The 24,434-nt window shown below is 43.8% G+C and overlaps 1 protein-coding gene across 2 annotated transcripts in view; it reads left to right on the top strand.

The window, feature by feature from the left end:
• INPP5D (inositol polyphosphate-5-phosphatase D) overlaps positions 1-24,434 on the top strand; it is a 117,040-nt gene that overhangs the window by 59,604 nt on the left and 33,002 nt on the right. For both annotated transcript variants that reach the window (XM_053311292.1, XM_053311293.1), the window contains 10 exons: positions 56-196; positions 849-936; positions 1,639-1,722; positions 4,674-4,745; positions 5,032-5,155; positions 11,200-11,306; positions 12,692-12,794; positions 16,180-16,376; positions 17,590-17,707; positions 18,868-18,964. In XM_053311292.1, coding sequence (XP_053167267.1) covers positions 56-196; positions 849-936; positions 1,639-1,722; positions 4,674-4,745; positions 5,032-5,155; positions 11,200-11,306; positions 12,692-12,794; positions 16,180-16,376; positions 17,590-17,707; positions 18,868-18,964 — 1,131 coding nt within the window. The remainder of the gene's footprint in view (positions 1-55; positions 197-848; positions 937-1,638; positions 1,723-4,673; positions 4,746-5,031; positions 5,156-11,199; positions 11,307-12,691; positions 12,795-16,179; positions 16,377-17,589; positions 17,708-18,867; positions 18,965-24,434) is intronic.

The following is a 24,434-nucleotide window of genomic DNA, read 5'->3' as shown; positions in this document are numbered from 1 at the left end:
AATTGAAGTCATAACTAAAACTGGTGGTCTTCCAAGCTGTTTCTTTCTTTTATAGTATTCCAGAAGAGCACCTCAAACTCATCCAGGATTATCTACGGGTTCATGTCATCAGTGATCTTGAAATGGTACAGTTAGGGTCTGGGCACCTCCCTCAGCTGAAGAAATTGATGGCTGGGCTCTGCAAAGGAATCTTCAGGTAAACACAAATTAGTCTGGAGCCATATATCTATTTGAAGTTAGCCTGGAAATTCTGTATATGTAATGAGTGTAAGATTTTGACTGTACTAGTAGTTTACCTAAGCAGACCTGCCAACCAGTGTTCCCTCTAACAGGGATCCCCAGATGTTATTGACTGCAACTCCCATAATCCCCAAGCAAAAACCATGGCAGCTGGGGATTCTGAGAGTTGTAGTCAACAACATAACAGGGAATCCCTGTTAGAGGGAACACTGCTGCCAACCCTACTGCTTTCCGTGGGAGACTAGCCTTTTATATATAGAGGATAAAGCTGTCTTTGGTCTAGGACCCAGTGGACATAGAGATGTGTCTTTTACCCTGTTAACCTTCATGGAAAGTAAGATCAGCCAAAGCTCTCCTGTTACCAATTCTGAAACTACATCCCCACAGGGCATTTGCATGGAGAGTCTATATTTGCAGAACTGCTTGCTTACTTAATAATCCAGCCTGATAATAATCATGTTTCTAAGGATTGATCTCTGGAACTAGTGATATATAAGAACAGTATGAAATTCAGCGGCTTCCTTGGACTGTCCAGTAACAGCTTATTCTACATGGAGAGTATTTTAATTGCCACAAATCTCTTTCCCTCTGTGTCTTTTTATTTCCAGCGAGGTGTCTCGGACGCTTCCTTCTCTGGATTCCATACGGAAAGTGTTTGACCAGCAGCTGCCCCCTGGTATCCATAGACATCCTCAGGTATGCTCTGTTGTTGTAACAGCATCAAATTGGCAGTGGATGTGGGGAGGTGCTTATGTCCCGTGGAATGTCCATATTCATTGACGTATTTTTAGCTTCTTTCTTGGCTCCAGTATGTGTGGAGCTCATATAACAGTACTGACCAACTGAGAGCGCCATTTACCTTCTCCTTTCACTCAACTTATTAGGGAAAGTACAGCAAGGTTCCTCAGGACTTTTGTCAGTGGCCCAAGACTGAAAGTTTCTTTTTTACATCTGGTTAAACATCTCTGAACAGATAGTTTCCCATCATCTGCTGGCAAGTCTTTCCTTCCGTCAGCCCACATTGATAAGGTACCCCATCCTCAGGTTCTCCAGGATGGTCCTCAAAAGTCCTGCCTGTGACTCTGTAAATGCCACCATTTCAGTTTCGCTGCATGGCTCAGATCTAGACCCATAATTACAAAACTGCTTCTCCATCACTTTCCAGCTTCGTCAGACCAATGCGCCAGGTTTGAAATGTATTGTTTCCAATCTAACTCTCCAGCATGTTCAGTTAAATTCTGGGTTGCCGTGTTTCAGGTTACAGATGACTGACTGGGATAATAGAAGGTGTGCTAGTGCTGACTGTCCTTTGTGACATGCATGCAGTGTAATTTCAAGCTTTCATTGGGGGTGGGGGGTCCATTCCACTGGTACTTACACTGTTGTTGTTCTTACCAGCCATCTTGTGAAGTCACCCGTGCAAAACAGGCTTGCTTTTTGACCGTGCAGTTGACAGGCTTGCTTGCTTCCATTGAAGATAAGGTACACTGACGTTAATAGACTATCTTTTCTCCCCCCCCCCCAATGGCTAACTTCACAAATCTTTAATTGTTACTTCTTATTTTTTATAGCAGTATTTACTGAGAGGGATAGGTTGGGGGGAAGGTCACAGAAATATTTGCTGTGAATTTGCTAAAAAACAAAAACCACTTCTCCTTTCTTGTGCTAGTCAGGAACTAAGAGCTCTCATAACCCACCTCCCTGTCTAGGCTCCTTCCTTTCTAACAACCTCACAGGCCAGATTCCCAGGCTTATCTGTCCACAGTTATTGAGTGCTTCAGAAGCCCTTTCTCTCTCCGGTCATTTTATGTATATCCATACAAATGTAAAGTGGACATGACAAATGCATGTTTCCATCCACACATATCTTACACATACAATAGCAGGGAGTTGTGATGGCCATAGCCGCTGCCACATAGCACATGAAGTGTCCTTAGCTGGAGTTGAGGAATCTGTCTGTGAACTCACTTAAATGAACTCATGGGGGTCAGGGGCAGGGCCAGTGGGTGTAATCCTGCTCCCTCCACATGAGTGCAGGATAGATGATGAGTTGGGGGGGCAAGTGAAAGGGCTGAGCCCAAGCTGAAGAACCTGCCCAAGAGAAGCTGAAGTAGGAATGTGGGGAAGCAAAAGACACAGGCAGACAAGCTAACCTTTGCTCAAGCAAAGAGCAAAGCATGATCTGACAGCACTGCGTTGCAGTGGTTCCGGTCCTTTCTTGGGGGGAGGGTCCAGAAGGTGGTGCTGGGAGACTACTGCTCAGCCCCGTGGCCGTTGGCCTGTGGGGTCCCGCAGGGATCGGTCTTGTCCCCCATGCTGTTTAACATCTACATGAAGCCGCTGGGAGAGGTCATCCAGGGACTTGGACTGAGTTGTCAGCAATATTCGGATGACACTCAGCTCTATCTCTCCTTGTCATCTGATCCTAGGGAGGTGGTGGATGTCCTGAATTGGGGGCTGGAGGCCGTGATGGGTTGGATGTGGGCTAATAAACTGAAATTGAATCCGGATAAGACGGAGGTACTGTTGGTCAGTAGGAGAGCCAATCGGGATGAGGAAATTTTACCGGTTCTGGATGGGGTTGCACTCCCATTGAAGGAGCAAGTACGCAGCTTGGGGGTACTACTGGACCCGGCTCTGCTTTTGGAAGCTCAGGTGGAGGCGGTGGCCAGGGGTGCCTTTGCACGGCTTCGGCTAGCGTGCCAGCTGCGTCCCTTTCTCGAGAAGGGAGATCTGGCCACGGTTACCCATGCCTTAGTCACGTCGCGGCTGGATTACTGTAATGCGCTCTACGTGGGGCTGCCCTTGAAGAATATCCGGAAACTGCAGCTAGTGCAAAACGCGGCAGCGAGGGTTTTATCCAGAGCTGCCCATTGGGAGCACATCACCCCCATTCTGAAAGAGTTGCACTGGCTGCTGGTTCATTTCCGGGTCCAAATCAAGGTGCTGGTTTTGACCTTTAAAGCCCTTAACGGTCGGGGTATTTGAGGGATACCTGCTCCCAAGGGTTGCTGCCCGCTTGACGAGGACATCTGAGGGGGCCCTGCTCCGGGTACCGACAATGAGAGAGGCCCAGCTGTCGTGTACTCGGGACAGGGCCTTCTCTGTTGCTGCTCCCAGACTTTGGAATGCTCTCCCAGTGGCCATTCGCTCCTCGGACTCCATCACAGCTTTTAGAAAGCTTGTTAAAACTTGGCTTTTTACCCAGGCTTTTACATAATCGTTTTATTGCTGCTTCTGTGTGTTTTTACTTGTTGTATTGTTTTTATGCCTGTTTTTTATGGTTTTTTTTTTTTTTTTAGCTTTTAAAAAAAAATTTCGTTTTTATTGCCTTTTTATTGTATGTTTTAACTTTTGTAAACCGCCTTGGGGTTGTCTTTTAACGAAAGGCAGTATATAAATGCAACAATAAATAAAATAAATAAATGTACAGCTAGTCGTCATAGTAGTAGTAGTAATAGTTGTTGTTATTGTCATTGTTGTCCAGGTCTGTGAAGACAAATGGGTTGCCAAGGGTTGAGGCAATCCTTTTCTCCCCTGGGGAGAAGAAGAATGCCTCTTCCCCACTGTTCTATGATTTGAATTAGCTAATCACTGGAGATACTAGTATATAAACCAGAATGTTTTTTATTTGAGGCCGGCTGATTCTAATACCACCATATGTTTTAGCTATTGCTGGCCTTGAATACTGGATTGCAGTAGCATAAGAATATATACATACTGCCAGTATGAGCAGCTCAGATTCCAGACTGAAGAGAATACCTTTGATTCAAAATGTTGAAGATGATATGAGAAAGGCATTGTTGCCCATGGTGAGGTCATTCACACAATCAAAAACTGTGTTCTACCCAGGTTTGGGCTCTGTGTGTGCTCAAAATTTTTGGTTGTGTGGAAGCAAGGTAAGAGGAAAACCTGGGTAGAAGTGATTGTGTGGAAGCAAGGTAGGAGGAGAAGCTACAGTATTTGATTGTTTGAATGACCTCAGTGTGTACACTCATCCCACCGTTGCTTTTATTAATCAGGTTTTCAAGGTGTTTGCATTGTTTCAAGTACCTGCAATATCTGTGTGACCAGAAACAACTGAAATGGATGTGTGGGTCAAGGATAACTATGTCTCTATCATGCCACTTTAAACTTGCTTAAATCATCATCTCCTAATATCCTCTGGATATTTATTTAGAGTGAATTATCATTTATATTTGACAATTCAAACCTCAGTTACTCATAGCACAATCCTATGCATGGCTACTCAGAAGTAAATCCCACTGGTTTTGATGGGGCTAAGTGTGCATAGGATTGTGGCCTAAATTGAGGAGCTTATTTATCCTCAGTGATCTACATATATATAAGAAGGACAATCAAAATCTTTAATTATCTTCTCCACTCGAAATTCATGATTTCAAACAGAAATCCACGTGCTTGTATTTTCACAGGTGAAAAAACTGTTGATTGAAGGACCCGAGACAACTCATCGACGTTCACTTATCCCTCCTGTAACTTTTGAGGTGAATTTCATTTTTTTGATTGTTGTTTAAGTCATATTTTTCATGTTACAGAGAAACATAATATGTAGCACTATGTTTATTATTCATAAGCACCGTTGACTTTTCTAATAAAAATAATCCATATTCAGCCAGCCGCTCATATGGTACAGTACAACACTAAAATTTGTACAATGGAAATATAAATTTCCGCTTGTTGTAATGTGCAATGGTGGTGTCTTTAGGAGTTAATTTAAGTAATTTTTGAGGTATGAAAGAAATAACCTATAATGTTACCCTTGTCTTACAGGTAAAAGCAGACTCTCTTGGGATTTCTTCCAAAATACATCTGAAAGTTGATGTTGAGCTGGGAAAACTCATTATCAAGAAAGCTAAGGATGGTCCTGAAGACAAGTTCTATACTCACAACAAAAGTAAGATGCCAAAATCAATGGTGCTGGGTGATCCTATTGGCATCCATTGGGGACTTTCACTGATGCTCCTGAGATCTGGAGATCAACACTATGGGGAATTATATTTTCCCAAGGCTGCTTATGATGAGGCATTTTGTCTACACAGATATGTATATGTGTTGTGGGGGTGGGGGGTGGGGGGAGAGAATGTGTACACTGTCACATGTGAAGATCATTCGTATTTATTTTGCTGTGTATACACATGTTGGGAACTCACTGCTAATTACAGCTTTCCAATGTATATACATACGTGCCAAAACAGATGTGTGTAGTTATGCACAGCAGGAGTGAGGAGTATACTCTTGAAAGTAAAATTTCATGCCCGGAGGTCAGTTTCCAGATCCAGCCTTGTGGCTTTGTTTTGAATGGTTACTATGACGGTATGTTTGCAGGCTTGATTGAAGGGTTGCCATTTGAAGGGTTCCCCATTTTTCTGCTTAATCTTACTAAAGATTATCCTCTTGCTAAATAATATTCATTTCCGTGTTGCCTGCAACACAGAAATGAGCTTCATCTTACAAGAGCGAGCTTGAAGGAGAAACTTTAGTGTGCTTCCCAACTTGCAGTTGCTGTTTTATTGCAGATGGAAGTGGGAGAAGGCAGAAACAGGTGTCTTGAACTTCAGTGCAAACAGATGATGAGATACAGATGAAGCTGAAGTTTGTTCCAAGTTCTTGGTTCACTATTTTATTTATAGGTGCAGATGAAGCATGAGTGAGGACCAAGGTTTTAATTACATGTGCATTCTGAAATAGGCTTTGGACTACTCCAATCATATGTCCTTGTCATATGTACCCAATCATATGGATCTGATCCTGGTTATCTATCCTGGTTAACTGATGGTTAACCACAGCAGTTTGACAAGGACTGCCCAGAAATTCTGGGTTCTCACAATCAGCTCCAGAGGGTTCAGTGGTCATGGTTAACTCTTTAACCAGGATTGCCACAATTGTGTGAACACAGCCAATGTTTTGCTACCCAGCAATCTTTCCTGGAGAGCTGAAACAATTTATTTTTTATTTCCCTACCTGGTCTCTTTCTGTTTCTCTAGTAAATCAAACAATATTTTTGTTTCCCCCCTTTCATCACTTCCTTTTGTTTCATCTTTTGTTTTCCTCTCACTCTCCTTTCATTCACCTATGTCCTTTGCATCCCATTCTCAATATTATCATGACAGCTTTCTCTCCCATGTGTCCAGCACAGGAGCATAGCTATAACTGACCAAGGAAGGACAAATGTCTCTGGGCTCCTGAGGGAGGAGGGCCCACCGGCTGGATAACAGCTTGTTCTTTTCTTTTTTCCTTGTGTTCTCTGAAGAAGAAGGTGGTGTGTGTGGGGCATCTTCACTTTTTGTCCCATGGCCCACTCCAACCTTTCTACACCCTAGGTCCAACCCACTTCCTCATTTTCTCTTAGATAACCATGTTTTGATTAGAAAGACTAAATATTGTGTATTTCTCTATTTTGATTCCTAAAGCTTTTGTTAGGGAAGAGTGCTGCTGCTCCATTTCACTGCTGGATTCAGACCCGTAAGTCAGATACAACACAGCTTAGCTGAGATGGAATGCTGCTCTCCACTCAAGTCCCAGGGCTTACTGGCTGCTAGCGAACCTTCCCCTCACCCTTTTCAATCAGTTTTGCCAACATTGCTGGAAAGGGTTTATTTTCATCACCCCTTCACAGCCACTCAAGGACAGAAGATTACACTGTGGTGTAATCCTTCAGAAAGAATTGAAAACAGAATTATTTAGGGAAGGTCCATAGGGATTGGATGAGTCCTAGGCATGATGGCAAGGAGTGATCCTATTCCATCTTGCATACCTAATAGAATAATGGAACAGAATAGAATTGTATAGTTGGAAAGTAGGGATGTGCACGAACTAGTTTGGAGGCCCTTTTACAGTTCGATGATGGGGGGGATGGCTTTAAGGGTGGGGTGGGTGCACTTACCCCTGCCTGCCGCATTTCCCCTGCTAGCGAGTGAGTCCTTAAGAGCCCATCGGGGCAGCAGCGTACCTCCCTGCCACCCCTGCCCTTAAAGCCACCCCCCCCCGCTGCCGTTTCCATGTGCATCCCTATTGGAAAGGACCTTGGAAGCCATCTAGTTAGTCAAATCCCCTGTTTGGTACAAGAACCTGCTGCTCCTAATGCCTTTGATTTGAGGTTTTAAACATTACCCATGATAGAAGTTCCCTTTTGGCTATCCCTGTGCTTTATTTCAGCTGAGTTTGTGTCTGCATTTCACAACACCCCTTTTGGAGACAGTTTCATTTCTAATATTAATAGGTCATGCAAAGGGAGTAGAATACTGAGTTGCAAATAAGAGAACTTGGTACGCACAGACAACACCATGGTTTCCTGCATTAGTAGTGTTTCTACTGAGCTGCTTTTGTTCCAGCAAGCTACATCTCTTCTGAAAAATATTAATAGGCATTCTCTTACTAAGAAATATGCTGAAACAGAGAACCCACAGAACTTGGTTTTTAGTAGCTGTTGCATAAGATATGCTGAGAGAGTGAGCAAGGAGCTACTCTACTCAAGGACTAGTCAGAATTTCAGCCTCTTCTTGTAAAGCAGAGGTAATTGAATTGAAGTAGTAACATCTTTGACACTTGACTCAGAATCAGTTCTGAAAGTTGTTTCTGAAAATGTTGGGATTTGGGATACCACATAAACATATTTTCCTTGGCAGACTGTATCTAGACATATAAGAAGAACTCCAGCTACCTAGTTTTGTATAAATTAGTCTGGGATAGAAATGACATTTGCACTGTTCTGAGTTTGATTACAAGTGGCTTACTGTGATGAAATAGACGTCATCTTGTAGCCTTGTCAAAGTATCCTATTCTTGGAAATACACTTCCTCAAATTGCTGGGGCGGGGGGGGGGGGGAAGAGAGGCAAGAACAGTTTGCTGCTGTCCAAAATCAGAAAGCGAAAAAGAACAATCGTAGTGTTTGCTCTGCGTGAAGAGCCAACTAATATGCCTAGTAAATTTGTACAGTACATGTATTCAGGATTAGCATTTTGAGAAAGTGATATCCTGATTATGGAAGTTCAGTACCTGAACATGACATTAAAAATGCAGACTAGAAGTCTGTTCAAATGACATGATTTGGTCTCCTATGCTTCCCTCACCATAAGAAATGTGAACCAGGAAAATCCTGGATACATGAACCAGGAAAAGATAGGTGAACCAGGAAAACCCATGTTTGTTTGAATATAGGATCTCCCAACCCTGCACTATTATACCTAAACATCCTGCAAATAGGATTTAGCTATTTTGTTCACATCAATATGTGCAATTCAGCCCGCTGCCTTAGTTCTTGGCCCTCATTGTCCTCCTTGAGGTAGGTTACCAGTAGGGATGTGCGAAACGTTTCGGATACAAAACGTTTTGTACCCAAAACAGCCTGTTTCGGGTGTTTTGTAGACAAAACAAAACACCAATTTTCCAGATCCAAAAGTTTTGTATACAAAACAAAACGCCCCGTTTCGGCTACAAAACGTTTTGTTGTTTCGGACCTCCATTTTGTGGTGATCTCTGAGTCAGTCTCCATTTTGTGTTTGACATCTCTTTGAATTTCCCACCCTTCCAGCCTTCTGATCGGTGACTTGAATCATGGGCTGACCTGCTGACAATTCCCTCCTTGTTCCCCATTGGCTCTTTTGCTTCTTCCCACTCTTTACTGACCCCACATTGGCCAGGGGAAGGGTTGCTAACCCATGGGGTGCTGGGTTCTGCTGTTTCTGTGGTGTTCTGAGTGTAGATTCTCTGGTAGCATATGAGAGTGGATTCTTGTTTTTCACTGAAAATCTCATATGCTACCAGAGAATCTACAATGAACATCTCAGAAACAACAAAACCCAGTACCCCACAGGCTTGTGGGTATGGTTGTGGTTGGCACCCTATGTGCACTACACAACCCCTTGCCCTCCCCAAGTGGAATTATGGGGCTGCTGAAACCTCCATTATTCCCTATGGGAGAAATCTTAAAGACACGTAAACTTCAACAAATCACAAAAGATCAGCCCTTTGCCCAATTCCTTTGAAATAATTCTGGAAGTTTCCTTGCCCCCACTGGGCACTACCACCCACCACACTCTGCTCTGGGTCATCCCTTTCCCCTTGATTTGAAGCGATACATTTGCTGGAATCCCCATTATCCCCTATGGGAAAATTCTTAAAGATGTGTAAACTTAAAAAAACAATCACACACACACACACAAATCAGCCCTTTGCCTAATTCCTTTGAAATGTGGGTGGTAGCTTCCACCCATTGGACACTACCACCACCACCCACTCTTTTTGCCCTGGGACCCTTTTTAAAAATCCAAATCAATTCGGATTCGGAAAATTTGGCTACAAAACAAAACAGGGCTGATTCGGATTCAGAAAATTTGGGTACAAAACAAAACGGGGATGTTTCGATTCGGATACAAATCGAAACAAGAAAATTCCAAAATGCACACCCCTAGTTACCAGGTCACAATGTTGCAGCAACCGTAGAAGCTACTTACAGGCAGAATTCGCCTTTCATGGAACATTTTAATCCCAGAAAATTAGACAATTTTCCCCTTTCCTCAGTGAATCTGCACAGCAAGAATTTTGTTGTCTGAAATTTTGAATGTTCATGAACATTCCATGACATCACTTTTAATTCAGCCAATTAGTGTGAGACACCTCCATGAGTGCAGGACAATATAGACATGCTTCTTTCTTCTTTTGTGACCTGACCTGAGTCTTTGGGCTGAGACAGATTCTAAGATTAAATATATAAATAAATAAATATATGTAGTGAATCATCATAGAGTGAGAAACATTCTATATTCAAATAAATGGAGATGTGACTGGTTCATTTGGAACTTCTTCCTATCAAAAGGATGGGGGAAGAGTGGGAGAGTGCAGGAGCTGCTTCCTTGGTGGGGACAAATAATCTGATCAGGCCTCAAATTAACATAATGTTTTAGACTCATAGAGTGGTACAAGCTAAAATGGTAGTGGATGATTATAAGAACATAAGAAAGGCCCAACTGGACCAGGCCAAGGCATATCTAGTAGTCCAGCATCCTATTTCGCACAGTGGCCCACCAGATGCCTCTGAGAAGCCCATAGGCAAGAAGTAAGGGCAAGCTGTTGCTGTTGCTCCCCTGAAACAGCGGCATTTTAGAATTTGGAGGCATCTTGCCTGTGAGGCTGGAGGTGGCCTATAGCCACCAGACTAGCAGCCATTGATAGACCTGCCCTCCATGAACTATATTTTTGATTAATATCAACCACTAAAACCCCCACTAAAACCAGACATCATAGCGGTCAATCTCTTTTATTACTTTATATTTATAAATACCTCCTTGGCTTATTGATGGCTGATTACAAAATGAAGAGCAATAAAGCCCATTTTACATGTTATGCTCAATGCACAGACCAACTGTGTACACTGTACGCATGTACAGATCTGAAAGTCCAGAAATATGTGCCTGAGGGTTGTGCAGCCTGGCAGTGAAAGGGGGTTTTGAAAGGAGGGGAGAGAAGTCAAAATCACTTCCCCTATCCCTCTGGACAATGATGGGCTGCCAGCTATTCTCCAGCCTCTTTGTGAGGGCCAGGGCCCTTCTTCCACCCTCGTAGTGCAGTGGAAGATGTGGGCCAGGATCATTCCTGATAACCAAAGCCAACTTCTATCAATTATGAAATCTTCAGCTATAACCTCATATCACAATAAGGTGGGGGGGGGGAAGCAGTGGTATATAGTCATTGTAAGCTGTAGACACTGGAATTTCTTTTTTTCTTGACTGGGCGGCTCCAGAGTTAATCAGCAGAAATCATTCCATCAATAAGGATGCTTCAAAATCCAACAAGCTTGTACTTCAAGCTCAGTCTTGAGCTGCTGTCAATTTTTAAAAATCCAACCTTTCCTATCATAGACCAGAAGACTTGTATATAAAGCTGGAGTTCACAAACCATACCAAGTTTCATATATATAAATACTGGTCCTCTCTGCTCAGTTCGACAGCTCATCAAGTCTCAGAAGTTCCCTAACAAGCTGGTGATTGTTCTTGAGACAGAAAAAGAGAAAACACAGAGAAAAGAATATGTATTTGCTGACTCCAAGGTAAATTCACAATATGTAAACCACAATAATTTCAAGGTCATAGGCAGTGTTCCCTCTAACAGGGATTCCCAGATGTTTTTGACTACAACTCCCAGAATCCCCAGCTGCAATGGCTTTTGCTTGGGCATTATGGGAGTTGTAGTCAACTTCTGGGAGTCCCTGTTAGAGGCAACACTGATACTAGGTAACAATGGCCCATCTTATTGAATTTCAGTATAAGCAATTGTCCCAGTTACTCAAGCTTCTGGTTTGGTTCTTCTCCATATTCACTGAAGGGCTTGCATGAGATATAACAACCTTTCCCATATGTTTGTTCTTGGAGAACAATGTGGGCATCTTTGCGCATCTATGCCTGTGCGGAAGAGAAAACCAAACTAAGGATTCAGATTCTTGCCTGCTTTGTGCAGATGAAACTATAATATATTAGGTGGACATCTCATGAGCAATGTGAACCTATGAAAACAATAATAATAGAGCAATAGTACAATGCTCTGTTCATCTTCAAGGATGGGGACAAGGAAATTAGCAAGCTAGGTCTCAGGCATTCAGTGGGGCTAGTCACATGACTGGACAGGCGGTGAGTGGTGGGAGGCAGGGTTCAACCTACCTTCCCCCAGATGATCACTCTTTGTTTCTTTGGCACGTGAGCTGCACACCCACATGACCTTGTGCTGCCAGGAGCAGCACAGACCAACAGAGGCCAGGACTTGTTTTCCCAGCCTCTGGATATCCCACAAGTGCGGTGTCTTGGGGGATTCCCCCATCAGATGAGTGCTCTAGGTTCCTGTCTCTGTGTCTTTGTGCATGCAGCCTGAGGAGACACACAATCCTAGCACCTGGGTAAAGGGAGTGCTTGCTCCCTTAACCTTGGCTAAGAGCCAGGCTAGGAAGTGAGGTTAGGCTGGGTGTGGATCTGGACACTCCACACAAGCTAGGCTGCTGTAGCCTGGGCTAGGCTGCTTGTGATAATGCCTCACTGTCATTCACTGTAATGAATTACAGAAGACAGCCCAAGAGGGAGAATGTTTCTATTTTTGCACAGGTAAAGTAGAAGTATCTGTAGAAGAAGGACTAGAGCTGATCTGCATGTAACAATTCCAAAACTTAGCTTGTGCAATAGTTTCAGGGGAATCAGCAATTTTCTTAATGACCAATTCAGTGTTAACACAAATAATTGGGAAGGCTCCTAAAAACCTCTCCAATAATGTCTGCAATATAGTTTGGTCTACTCATGTGTGCTCTCCACATCTGCACCACAAATTTCACACCACCATGCAGAAGCAATTTTCTCCAGCCTCTAAATAAAGATTAAAGTAGGTCTTGGAATAAAAGCATGTTCATATTAGTTTCATTTCTTTTTTTTTCTTTTGCTTCTCCATTTTCAGAAGAGAGAAGGCTTCTGTCAGCTTCTACAGCAAATGAAGAACAAGCATTCTGAGCAACCAGAACCAGATATGATCACCATCTTTGTTGGGACCTGGAACATGGGTATGACGTGAACTCCATTGAAGTCCAGTTCCAGGGGGCCCTGCTGCCTGAAGTTAGCAGGTGTCCACTAGAAGTACGGACTTCTTGGTGGTGATGCCAACTCTGTGGAATGCCCTCCCCAGGAGCTTTTTCACACATGGCTTTATGCCTCAGAGTATCTGAAGAGTGAATCTACTTCACAGCAGATTAGCAAGATATTTAATTTGGGGATTAAATGGGACAGCCCACATGGGGTCGGCTCCTCTCCACAATTGCTGCAATCTTTTTTCTATGTGAGTTCCTACAGCTGGCTTCAGGTTTTTTCTCTCCAACCAATCACAGGCGAGATACTTTGTTGTTGTTGTTCTTAGTTTGACAGAGGGAGCAAGAGGGAGAGTGTGCAGAGGAAATTGAGGATTAAAAAGCAGTCATCCTAGGTGGCTTGTCATGGAGAGAAAGGGCTGCTGAAATTCACTGAAGCTTTTGTGCAGCTTTCTTTCGTTCTGCCTTTCACTACCTGTGCTACCTCAGGGGGAGCAGAATGAGGCTGGGGGAGGAGGAGGAGGGGAGGAGGAGGAGGAGGAAGCTTCATGAAGGAACTTTCTGCTTGTGAGCTGAGAAGCTGGCATAGGCGTGCTCTAGGTGGCCAGATTTGGCTTTTAAAAAGCCAAATTCTGGCTTACGGCCCATTTGACCCACGAGTATACCCCTTAGGTTCTGGCAACTCTGGTGTGCATCCCAGCTGGACAAACCTCTATTATTCAGAGCTCAGAAACTTTAGTGGGAAGAAGCAGCTGCTCCCCCACTGAATCTTTTGCAGAAAGCTTGTGTTTCCCCTGGTGTCTCCAATTCAACCGGCTTCCCCCCACCCCACCAGTGATCACACACTGCCTAGTGATGCAGAACCAGCATCTTGCATGCTCCTCCACTTCTCTTCTTGCTCCGTGGTGGCAGCAAATCCTCTGAGGAGGGTGGGGGGGATGTGTGTACTCGTCCCTGATAGCATGCAGGGACACTGAGGTAAGCAAAACTGTGGGCTGGCACACTCTCACCCAAAGTGGATTTGAATTAAAAGCCATGTCTGGAAAGCTTCCTGGGAGGCCTGGCCCCAATACTGAATGCCTTTAGATACCAAGTTAAAGCCTGGATGTTTAAAGCCTTTGAGACCCGCTAGTGCAAAAATGTTGTGCCAGCTACCTGCACTAGGTCTGGAGCCTGTATTCCTGACTAGTGTTGTGCTACTGAAAGCATGCTTGCACTTGCACAACCGTGTGCAGCTGTGGCATGTCTTATTTGTTGTAGATGGAACCTTTGCACAACTGTATGAATCCTTGGTTTTTTGAGTGCAACTATGCAGTCTGCTTGCACTAGTGCAGATTTGTTCACTACACAAGTATTTTGTTAGTCAGGATGTCAGCCAGTGACTGACTGACTGATGGACTTACTTACTTACTTACTTACTTACTTATTTATTTATTTATTTATTTATTTCGCATTTATACCCCACTCTTCCTTCAAGGAGCCCAGTGTGGTATACATGATTATATTTATCCTCACAACAACCCTGTGAGGTAGGTTAGTCTAAGAGATAAGTGATTGACCAAGAGTAATCCAGCGAGTTTCATAGCTGAACATGGATTTGAACTCAGGTCCTCCCAGTCCTAGTCCTGCACTTCCTGAAGCTGTGGTTCAGGATTTGCCATCTTTTATTCATTATTGATGCTTTTCATTCTTGCTAGGGTTTTCCATTTATTAAGCAAATACTTGGAAACCTCCAGCAAGAACGAAAAACATCGGTAATGCTCTGCTTCTTGTGTACTTCAGCTTATAAACTTGCAGTCTGATTTCCCCCCACTTTTTTATTACGTTGTGTGTGTGTGTGTATGTGTGGGTGTGTGTGTGTGTATCCATAATCTTGCAGTTCAAATTGCTGCAGCCTTGATCTCAATTAATTTCTTATGGAGAAGGAGGAAGATGAGAGAGCAGATGTTCCTTTGGGTCCAGTTTCCATGCACCCTGCTGTCTGTTTGTGCTTCATTTATAAATAATAGGAATGTCCACAAAATTCTTCGGACTTGCACTCAGAGAAGAGTTCTTGGAGCTCAAGAAGCTCCCCCTCCACATATGGGTGAACTTCCAGAGCCCAAGAGTTCTCCCTAGCCTGGAAAAGTTACCCCCAATCCCTGTCACCTCCACCATTCTTTACTTACAGGTCTTGTTGTCAACAGGACAATGGGATGGCAGCCTTGCCATATGAGGGGGTCAGAGGTTTTCTTTTTCCTTCCCCACCCTGCTTTCTAGAGCAATGCACTATGGTAAAAGCAGTAGTGACAATACCGTTCAGGGCCTCAGGAGCTCCCCCCCTCTTATAATTTGCTGCTCTTCGGCGTGCCAGCTAATGGCTCATGGGATTTGGAGTCTTCCCAAGGGCTACTGCAATGCAAATTCATTACGGTAGCCCATGGAATGTCTTCCCAACCCCAAGGGCCTCACACTTTTGCTTGGCACACTGAAGAGCAGCGTGTCAGAGCAACAAGGGGAGGCGGGAGTAAAAGACTTCTGAGGACCAGCCTGGCAGCCCCACTGCTTCTTTTACCATGGTGCATTGGTCTGAAAAGGGGGGGGGGGGAGAAAGAGAACCTTCCTTCTCCCCAGGCAGTGTGACAGCTGCCACTTCCACTGATGTCCCATTGCCAACAAGTAAACGATGGTGGGGGGTGGGGTTGATGTGAGGATGCCGGGAAGGGGGTGGAGAACTCCAACCTTTCTCAAATTGGTTCATTCTATTATCTGAGTTCCCTCCCCCCAATTTGGAGGGGGGGGATTCAAATAATTTGTGGGCTAGTCCAATGTGAGCTCTGCCGAGTCCATCCATCTTAAATAATAACCATCTCACAGGTTCTCCAGCTGTCCCTTCTTTGCTACACTGCTTTACAAGAAGTTGAAAATCCCTGTAATTTAATGTGTGAATAATCCCTTGGTCTTCCTTTGCATAACTGAATCACCAGATAGGCAGATTAATCTAGGGTTGTTGGCTCCTTTCCCATAAGAGGTTCTTATGCTTCTAATAGCTGTGTGACAGGAAACATTCAACAGATAAAGCTGCCTGTCACTGCAGCTCCATAACATGGAAGCTGCTAGACTCTCCACCCCCCTAATTCATTTGTTAAAGGCAGGGAAACTCCTGACAGGAAAGGAGGTAGCAGATTATCCCTCAGATTTCTGCTTTTCAAGAGCAATGTAGATAAAATATAGCAGTAACTCATGGGCACATTAGATTACAATCTCTGCATCTGTGTGTCCATAACCATGTGAGATCTGTGCATGCTAACTTATTTAAACCATGTGCGCTCAAATATTATGTAACACTGATGGATTCATTTGGGTTTGGGATTTATCGATCCAGGTGATGCCCCTCCGCCAAAGAAGATCAGCTCCTGGTTTCTCTCCAAAGGGCAGGGGAAGACACGAGATGACACAGCTGACTACATTCCACATGACATCTATGTGATTGGCACGCAGGAGGACTCCCTGGGAGAGAAAGAATGGCAGGAGATTCTAAGGCAATCCTTGCAGGAGATTACTAGTATCAGCTTTAAAGTGGTAAGGGTTTTTTTTTTAAAGCTGGTGGCAAAAGCTCCCAGGGAAATATAAAGAGTAGACTTCACTAGCATTTGGGGGCAAGCAGAAATATGTATTTAGCACATTTATACCCCACCTTTCTTCCATGCTGGAATTCAGGATGGCGTATATGGGTTTTCCTGGCAATCTCCAGCCAGGCACTGGCCTGACACCAACCAACATAATGTCAGCAAGGATGCTGCATCGTATACTTTCAGACCAGATCCTTGTATGCATATTTACTTGTCTGAAAAAAAGAACATAGGAAGCTGCCTTATACCAAGTCAGGCTGTTGTTCTATCCAGCTCAGTACTGTCCACACTTATATCAGCACTTCAAGATTTCAGACAGGAGTCTTTCCCAGCCCTACCTAGATATGCCACGGATTGGACCTGTGACCTTCTGCATGCAAAGTAGATGTTCTACAACTGAGCTACAGCCCCACCCCTCCAAATTTAGGTGTTTTTCTGAAGTTATTGGATACAGAGTACACATCACCTATTCTGTTGCTTGGACAACATTTTATATCACTAATCACCTGCAATGGATGCTTATAATCAAGGTTGCTTATACCATCCCTCTCTGCTAAAATGCAGTTCTGGGACACAGGATTTCCCTTGGATCAACTTGAATCATATAAATAAATGTGCATGTGTATGTACAGTGCTTCTTGCTGTAGAAAAACAGGGCACATGTTGAACATACAGTTTCCATTCAGTAGTTTATTAATCTACACTATTAATTCTCAGGAGAGTTCTAACTGGGGTGAATGAGTTCTAACCAGAGTGGTGTAATGGCTAGAGTGCTGGACTAGGACTGGGGAGACCCGAGTTCAAATCCCCATTCAGCCATGCAACTAGCTGGGTGACTCTGGGCTAGTCACTCTCTCTCAGCCTAACCTACTTTACAGGGTTGTTGTTGTGAGGAGAAACCTAAGTATGTAGTACACTGCTCTGGGCTCCTTGGAGGAAAAGTGGGATATACAATGTTAAATAATAATAATAATAATAATAATAATAATAATAATAAATTAATGTTCCTAAAACGTTAACATCTAAAACCAGAAGCATGCTGTTTGAGGGGTATTTAGTATAGTATAGGTCTCTGCTTGTCGTGACACATAAATTTAACAAGGCTATATCAAAGCTCAACCATGTGAGTGTATGTGACAGCTGATTTCCTGTTTCTGGATTAGATAGCAATTCATACCCTCTGGAATATCAGGATTGTCATCCTAGCCAAACCAGAACATGAGAACCGCATAAGCCACCTCTGCATTGACAATGTGAAGACAGGAATTGCAAACAGATTGGGTAAGATTTGAATGAAACACACTTAAGATAGTCCCATAACTGCTCCAAGTGAAATGGGTAGCTGCTAGGGAGAGGTCCTTTTTGGTAGTGTACCCCATTTGTGCCACAGTCTCTCAGTGAGATTCACCTGGCATCATCACTTTATGATTGTTCTTTTAGATGTTAGGTGAAGACCTTTCTGTTCAGCCAGGCCTTTTAAAATAGGCCTTTTAAAAACATCTTTTAACATTGTTCTGTTTGGGCTTGCTTATAGGGGCTTGGGTGAGACTTTTAGAAGGACAAAAATTTTCATATCTCTCATGACTTTAGCTATTTAATTGGATCTTAATGAAATATTCTTGAAATGTTTTCTAATTGATTATCATTTCGACTAAACTTTTGGGGAGACACAGGCTTTACATTCAAACAAACAAGAGGAAGGCAGAGATTGAACCAGAATGCAAAAGACTTTCTTAAGGCATTTCTTAAATTCATGACCACTCTTAAAGATAACTGTTTTCTTGTCACCCCTGTCAGTAGAATTGCTGGTGCTATATAGTCTGTAGCCTTGGGGATTGTACAGTAAAAGCTGGTTGCTCCATGTAAGGAATCCTAGACAGATTTCTGTGTATTCCAATGAAATTTCTCTCAGAAACTGCTCTTTTTCTCCTCATGGAAGTGCTCCTACAAATTATTCCTGCCAGTAATATTGTCACTAAATTGAGTGGATTTATACAGTCCTGATCTTAAGTCAGTCAAATGTAGGTATAATGGGGATACCAGAATGTCTAGCATCCTTGCAAACAGACAAGTGTATAAATCCTCCCATCATTACAGTTCTATGCATAGGGGGGAAACAAGAAGGAAAGTTCCATCCGTGAAATCAATAGCATTGGACAGGGCTCTCAGACTGCATATAAAGCCATAATTGAAAGGATTATCTTTGTTGAGTAGCCAAGGAAAATTCAGCTTTCAGTTTTCTTTTTATTTCTAAGCTCCTTGAAGAAAATCTTCCCTTGTGTCCTCCATTATATATGTTTATACCTCATCTTTTGATGCATGCTCTCCTTTAGTAGAGGAGCACTCTATTCAGGAAGTGTTTGGCTCTTTATGATCTTGGATGGATGGATGGATTTCTTGATATCTCTGCTTTTTGTTTTTGTTTTGTTTTGTTACCTCAGGCAATAAAGGAGCTGTTGGGGTATCATTCATGTTTAATGGAACTTCCTTTGGTTTTGTGAACAGCCATTTGACTTCTGGCAGTGAAAAGAAGCACAGGTAAACTATTTACTTTCTAGGGCTCATTGGACAGTGCTCTTGTTGCTAACAAAAATAACTTCAGTCAGTACAAAGGACAAAACCAGATGTGACAGCGCCATCATTCATGTGACTGCCACATTTATTATTTATTTATTTATTAGAAACATATCATAAACTGCCCACTCCAAAGACTCTGGGCGGTGTACAAAAACATGCAAAGCAAGACAACATTAAAATTACATTCTAAATTAAAAACTAAAGTAACTAACAAAAAAGAAAAAACCAAATAGGTAAACTACAGGGCAAAAGCCTAGTGAAAAAGAAAAGTCTTCAATAGAGATTTTAAAATCAGTAAGGAAGGGGCTAAACGCATCTGAAGGGTAAGAGAGTTCCAAAGAAGTGGGGCAGCAACCGAAAAGGCCCTTTCATGGGTCCTAGCACCCTGAACCTCTTGGAAATCAGGGACAGACAAAAGGGCCATCTGAGATGATCTGACCAGATGGAATGTAACTGGCTGGGAGAGGTGGATCTGTAGGTAGACAGGCACAAAACCCTGCAAGGCTTTGAAGGTCAAAACCAGAACCTTAAATTGAACTCGGAAGCGAATGGGCAACCAGTGCAATGACTGCAGGAGAGGTGTTACCCTGTCATATTTTCTGGCACCCATGAGTAGGCAAGCCGCTGCATTCTGGACCTGTTGTAGTTTCCTGATTGTCCTCAAAGGCTAGATAGAGAGCTACAATAACCCTAGACAGAGAGCGTTACAATAATCTAAGCGGGAGATAACAAGGGCATGAGTCACTGTCATTAATGCCTGCCGATCAAGGTTAGGGCATAATTGGCGAACCAGATGAAGCTGGGCAAAAGCACGTTTGGCCGCAGCCTCCACCTGCTGTTCAAGCAGGAGGTGCAAGTCCAAAAGGACCCCAAAATCATGAACAAGCTCCTTTGGGGGCAGCGCCACTCCATCTAAAACAAGGTTGTTGGCCGGTACGAGGGCTGAGTAAAAGTAGTTCAGTCTTAGTGGGATTCAGTCTGAGCTTATCTTGATTAATCCAGATCTTAACAGCTTCCAGGCATCGAGTAAGCACAGGAACAGCATCCCCAGAATGGTCTGGGATTTACGCTTCAAGCTGGAGCTGGGATGGTGGTAATACAGTAAAAGGCACTCAGGGGAGAGGGATGCTGAGCCTTCCCCCCTCCTCCTGCACCTTACCTCCAGCCACTTTTCTTGGCTTTTTTCTTTTCTCCTCTGCTGCTGGAGCTGGGGACAGAGAGACATGGCTGGAATAACAGACTGAAGGGAGATAAAACAGGTGGGGAGAAGGTTTAATGCTCCTCTCTCATATGCTCATTTTACTGTTAAAGGAAGACCCTCACCTTAACGCCTTCTATATATTTGAACAGGGCAGAGACGAATGGACCATAGCTTAGTGGCAGCACAATGGGCAATGCCTCTCTTTGAGCCTCTGGAAAGCAGGTGCCAGTCAGAGTAGCTAAACAGAACAGTTAAACAGAACAGTTGCCTGACTAAACAGGAAGCAGCTTCATATATTCATATATTGGACAGATACATTAACAGAAACACATTTGCTGCCTTCTCATAATATCTCATTTAGTCATTTTCAGGGAGCAATGCTGGGACTTCAGAGGGGCAACCTGTGCTTAGAGTGTTTCTAGAATTTGCTCTTACTCATTGTAGTGTCAGGATCCAGCCACACCCAGACCCTGGCAAGACCTCCTCCAGGGAGGATATAATGGACAGGTATAATGGACAAGTTTGGTGCTGGAGGGAAGAGACAGTTGGAGGGAGGGAGGTAGAGATGTGCACAAAACCAGTGAGGCCAGCTTGGTTCAAATCTAAACTGGTTTCAAACTGATCCAGCCCAGATCAGTTTTGGTTCCAGTCAAACTGGTTCACGGACCAGTTCAGGGGAGGATGTCTACTGGTAAAGGGGAATCCAGTGATAATTCCACTTTACTGGTAAAGGGGTAGGGGGATTCTTTAAGGGTAGAGCAGGAGGGAGGGGAGTCATTTACTGCTTACAACTCCCAGTGGTGGCAGCTATAGTGGGCCCACACAATTGCGGTCATGCAAATGCCCTTGCGCATGCTTGGAGGTCACTAAAATGGTCCCCGCACATGTGCAGAGGCCTGAACCAGGCTGAAGAAGGCCTCTGGCGGAGACTCTACCCTTAGGGAAGCCTCCTGCAACTTTACCGGTAAAGGGGAATCTTCTCCAGATTCCCCCTTAGCAGCTGTGATGAGTTGGGGGTTATTCTATGCTTTCCTGGGATCTACCCTCATTAGAGAGATTGCTCTGACCCCAATCTAGGAGCAAGCCATTCCTTCGAGGTAGGCTGCCACCAGTTGAAGACTGATCTAAAGCCACTGACCAGGCTTAGACATGGTTTCAACAACCTAGAACTGTCTGGGTTAGGACTTTCAGGCACTGTACAGTAGGAGTTCACACAAACCAGCTTCAGACAACAATATATTATTCTGAAAACAACTCAGCCATAGTGCATGACCTTACAAGGCACACGGGGAAGAATTTTTGCCAGTAACCCTCCAGAACCTTTTAAACCAGACTGAAACTACTACTAACTATATGGAATTTATTAAGAAAAAAGGGTTGCACACAGCATAAGGAATTGGGGAAAATAGGGGAAACTGGAAGTAAAGAAAGGCACACAGGAATTCAAAAGAAAATACAAAAACATTAACTAACTAACTAGCACGGAGATTTACCTTAATCTAGTAGTTGGCAGGTCCTTGGCTGAGAGAGCATCAATCTCTACAGTGTCTCCATTTCTGGACACTAGTAGCAGCTGGTGACATGGTGCCTGATAACTGGCAACTTATGACTGTACTGGTGACAAAATGGTGGGGTTTGTGACCTCTATTTTGTAGTGCTTAAAGAGGGAGAAGGCTTTCCCACTCTTCCAGAGATAAACAGTTCTGGGATCCAAAGAAAAGAATAAGTGCATCTCTGATGTAACACTGGTCTTACCCCAACCAGGGTTGAGGTTTCCCCTCCAAACTGGAGATTCCTGCTCTTTAATGGGTCTGAACTTGCATGTCTGGTTTGAGCTGGTTACCTATTGTGAAAAAGGCTTTAGACTTGTAGCTTGATGGCCCTGTCCCTTCAATGACAAAAGCAAGGACTGCCCTCATTCAGAAACAAAAGAGAGGAATGTCTCAGGGTAGAGTGGAAGTATTGGGCATTCCTGAGCTAAGATGAAGATCTGCGTTTAATCACACCAGTAGAGCTCTGAACCAGCTGAGTTCGAACCAGGCCTGGTTTGGTTAGAACTCAGACTGGCCGAGCAGGGGCATGTTTGATGTCGAACTTGGTTTGAACTGAGCTGACTCACACATCCCCAAAGGAAAGGATGGATGGAGAAGATTGCTTTTACTGGGACAGCACTGCAGAGGAGAAGCTAGCTAGCACTGCTGGAGGCATGCTCCATATTGCCTTATGCCATGTAAACAGCCAGCAGCAGTGGTGCACCCCAGTAACTGAGGCTGGTGGCAACGGGGGAAAGAGGTGGCACCTGGACCAATGAGGCAGGGGGTTGGGCCAGTAAGGGGCAAGGTCAGCAAGGGTGCAGGGTGCTGACGGGGTGAAAGGACTGGAGAGGGGATGATGGCACCAGAGTTGAAGTGGGGATGGCAGCAGCAGGTAGGTGAGGGTGCCTGCACTCGCTGCCTAAGGCTGTTGCCTCACCTGGCCTCATGAGGGAGTCACCCCTGTAACACATATAGATGCACAAGTTATCTAGGTAGCTGTAACAGCTATAGCTATCATGGTACAATCTCTTAATTTTTCAAAAATAATAGTTGAGAGGGTTTGGGGTTTTTTAACTATGTTTCAGAAAGAAACATTATAGAAGAATATAGTAGTGGTGCTTTAACTGTTTGTCTTGTTTATTAGATATATAGCCCTTTTTATTATGTGGGCTTCTGAACGAGAACTCATACATACCTGTGAATATAAAGCAGAAGATCTGAAAACTGTGTTGAATTGCAGATCTTTTCCTTCTTCTCATGTGCTTCCTGAGGCAGTTGCTAATTCCCATTGGCAGCACACAAAGCAGGGTCTCCATTCTGTCCCCTAGCATCCTTAGTACTTGCAGGGTAGTCTCTGTTGGCTTCTTCTACACTAATGCGCCAGGGCCATCTTTCCCTTGGTCATGATTTAATGCAGTAGCTTTAAGGACAGGTAAACCCTTTTTCACAGTGTGATACATCATGATATTTCCAAGCAGGATATAAGTGATACATCATCCATTGAGGGAAGAATCCAAGGACAATCTTGCCGTACTTGGAGTTTTGGTTGTGTCAAGGAAACAACTTCTCAGAAACCTGGGAACTGAGCCATAGACTTGTCATTGCCAGGGGAGTCATGTTCATTTTTTAATTATTTTTTTTTGGGGGGGGGGGGGTTCTCCTGCCACAATCTCCAGTCAAACAGTTTGTCAAATAAAAGCTGTACCTGGAGAAAAATAATGATAAACTAGTTTTCAGCAACACAGCTAATAGAGCTGCATCTGATTGTCTACAGAAGTTGGACACAGGGTATAGCAAGGTTGGAATGGGCCCTGGGACAAAAAGTGAAGATGGGCCCCTGTCCCCTCCTGCCTTCTTCTTAAGAGGGGTGTGAAGGGGAAGGCAGCCCAGCAGTCTGGCCAGCACACACACCCCACCACCACCACCAAGAGTCCAGGGTCCTTTGTCTCCCCCGCCCCACCCACTGAATAGTGCTGCTGATGAATAGCACAGAGCAATTTTTAACATTTTTCTTACATTTTCTCATTCATATAATAAAGGATGTGTGCATATCCACTTATCTGTAGAAGCATTAGTGTTGCCCTCTAAAAAGAGTTTAAAAATAGCACAAGGTTCTCTTATCTCCCTGCCATTTCAAGAACATGGTTTTTTTTACTTTTTTTAACATCCTTTCTCCTCCTTTAAATAGTCTGTGCTTTCTAATAGTATGCACTTTCTCCCTCTCCCACAGTCAATATCTGTTTAAAATAGTTTCTCTTGAGAATGAAATTGTCCAGATCTGAAGCTGGTCTTTTGCAGCTCTTTTCAATTCCACCATTAACTTTTATAAGACAAGGTGGAGGAAGCAGTTGTCCTTAAGAAGCAGAAAAACAGAGTAGGCTGGCTATTTCTCCCTGCGACCAGACTATTATTCCTCCATTTCCATACATACAGTTACCAAGTGACCAAAGCTGGATTAAGCTAGTGCCATAGTTACACTAAGGGATAAGTCACTCTTTTTGCTCTACAATCTGTCTGTGCTACATTACCTGCGGGAGCCCCCTGGGGCAGTAACTACAGCCAAGGCCAAGGGAATGACCCTTTCTGAGATGATCTGGTCTACCACACTGTTTCCAGGTAACTGCCTCTGCTAGCGATGCTGATGGTGAGAAAGTGCACAGTAAAACAGTATGCTGAGCATTCTTTTCTTGTCTTG

Source organism: Hemicordylus capensis, chromosome 3 (genome assembly GCF_027244095.1).
Source record: "Hemicordylus capensis ecotype Gifberg chromosome 3, rHemCap1.1.pri, whole genome shotgun sequence".
NCBI classification, from domain to species: domain Eukaryota; kingdom Metazoa; phylum Chordata; class Lepidosauria; order Squamata; family Cordylidae; genus Hemicordylus; species Hemicordylus capensis.
The sequence above is the reverse complement of the archived record's forward strand: the minus strand, read 5'-3'. Positions and strand labels throughout refer to the sequence as shown.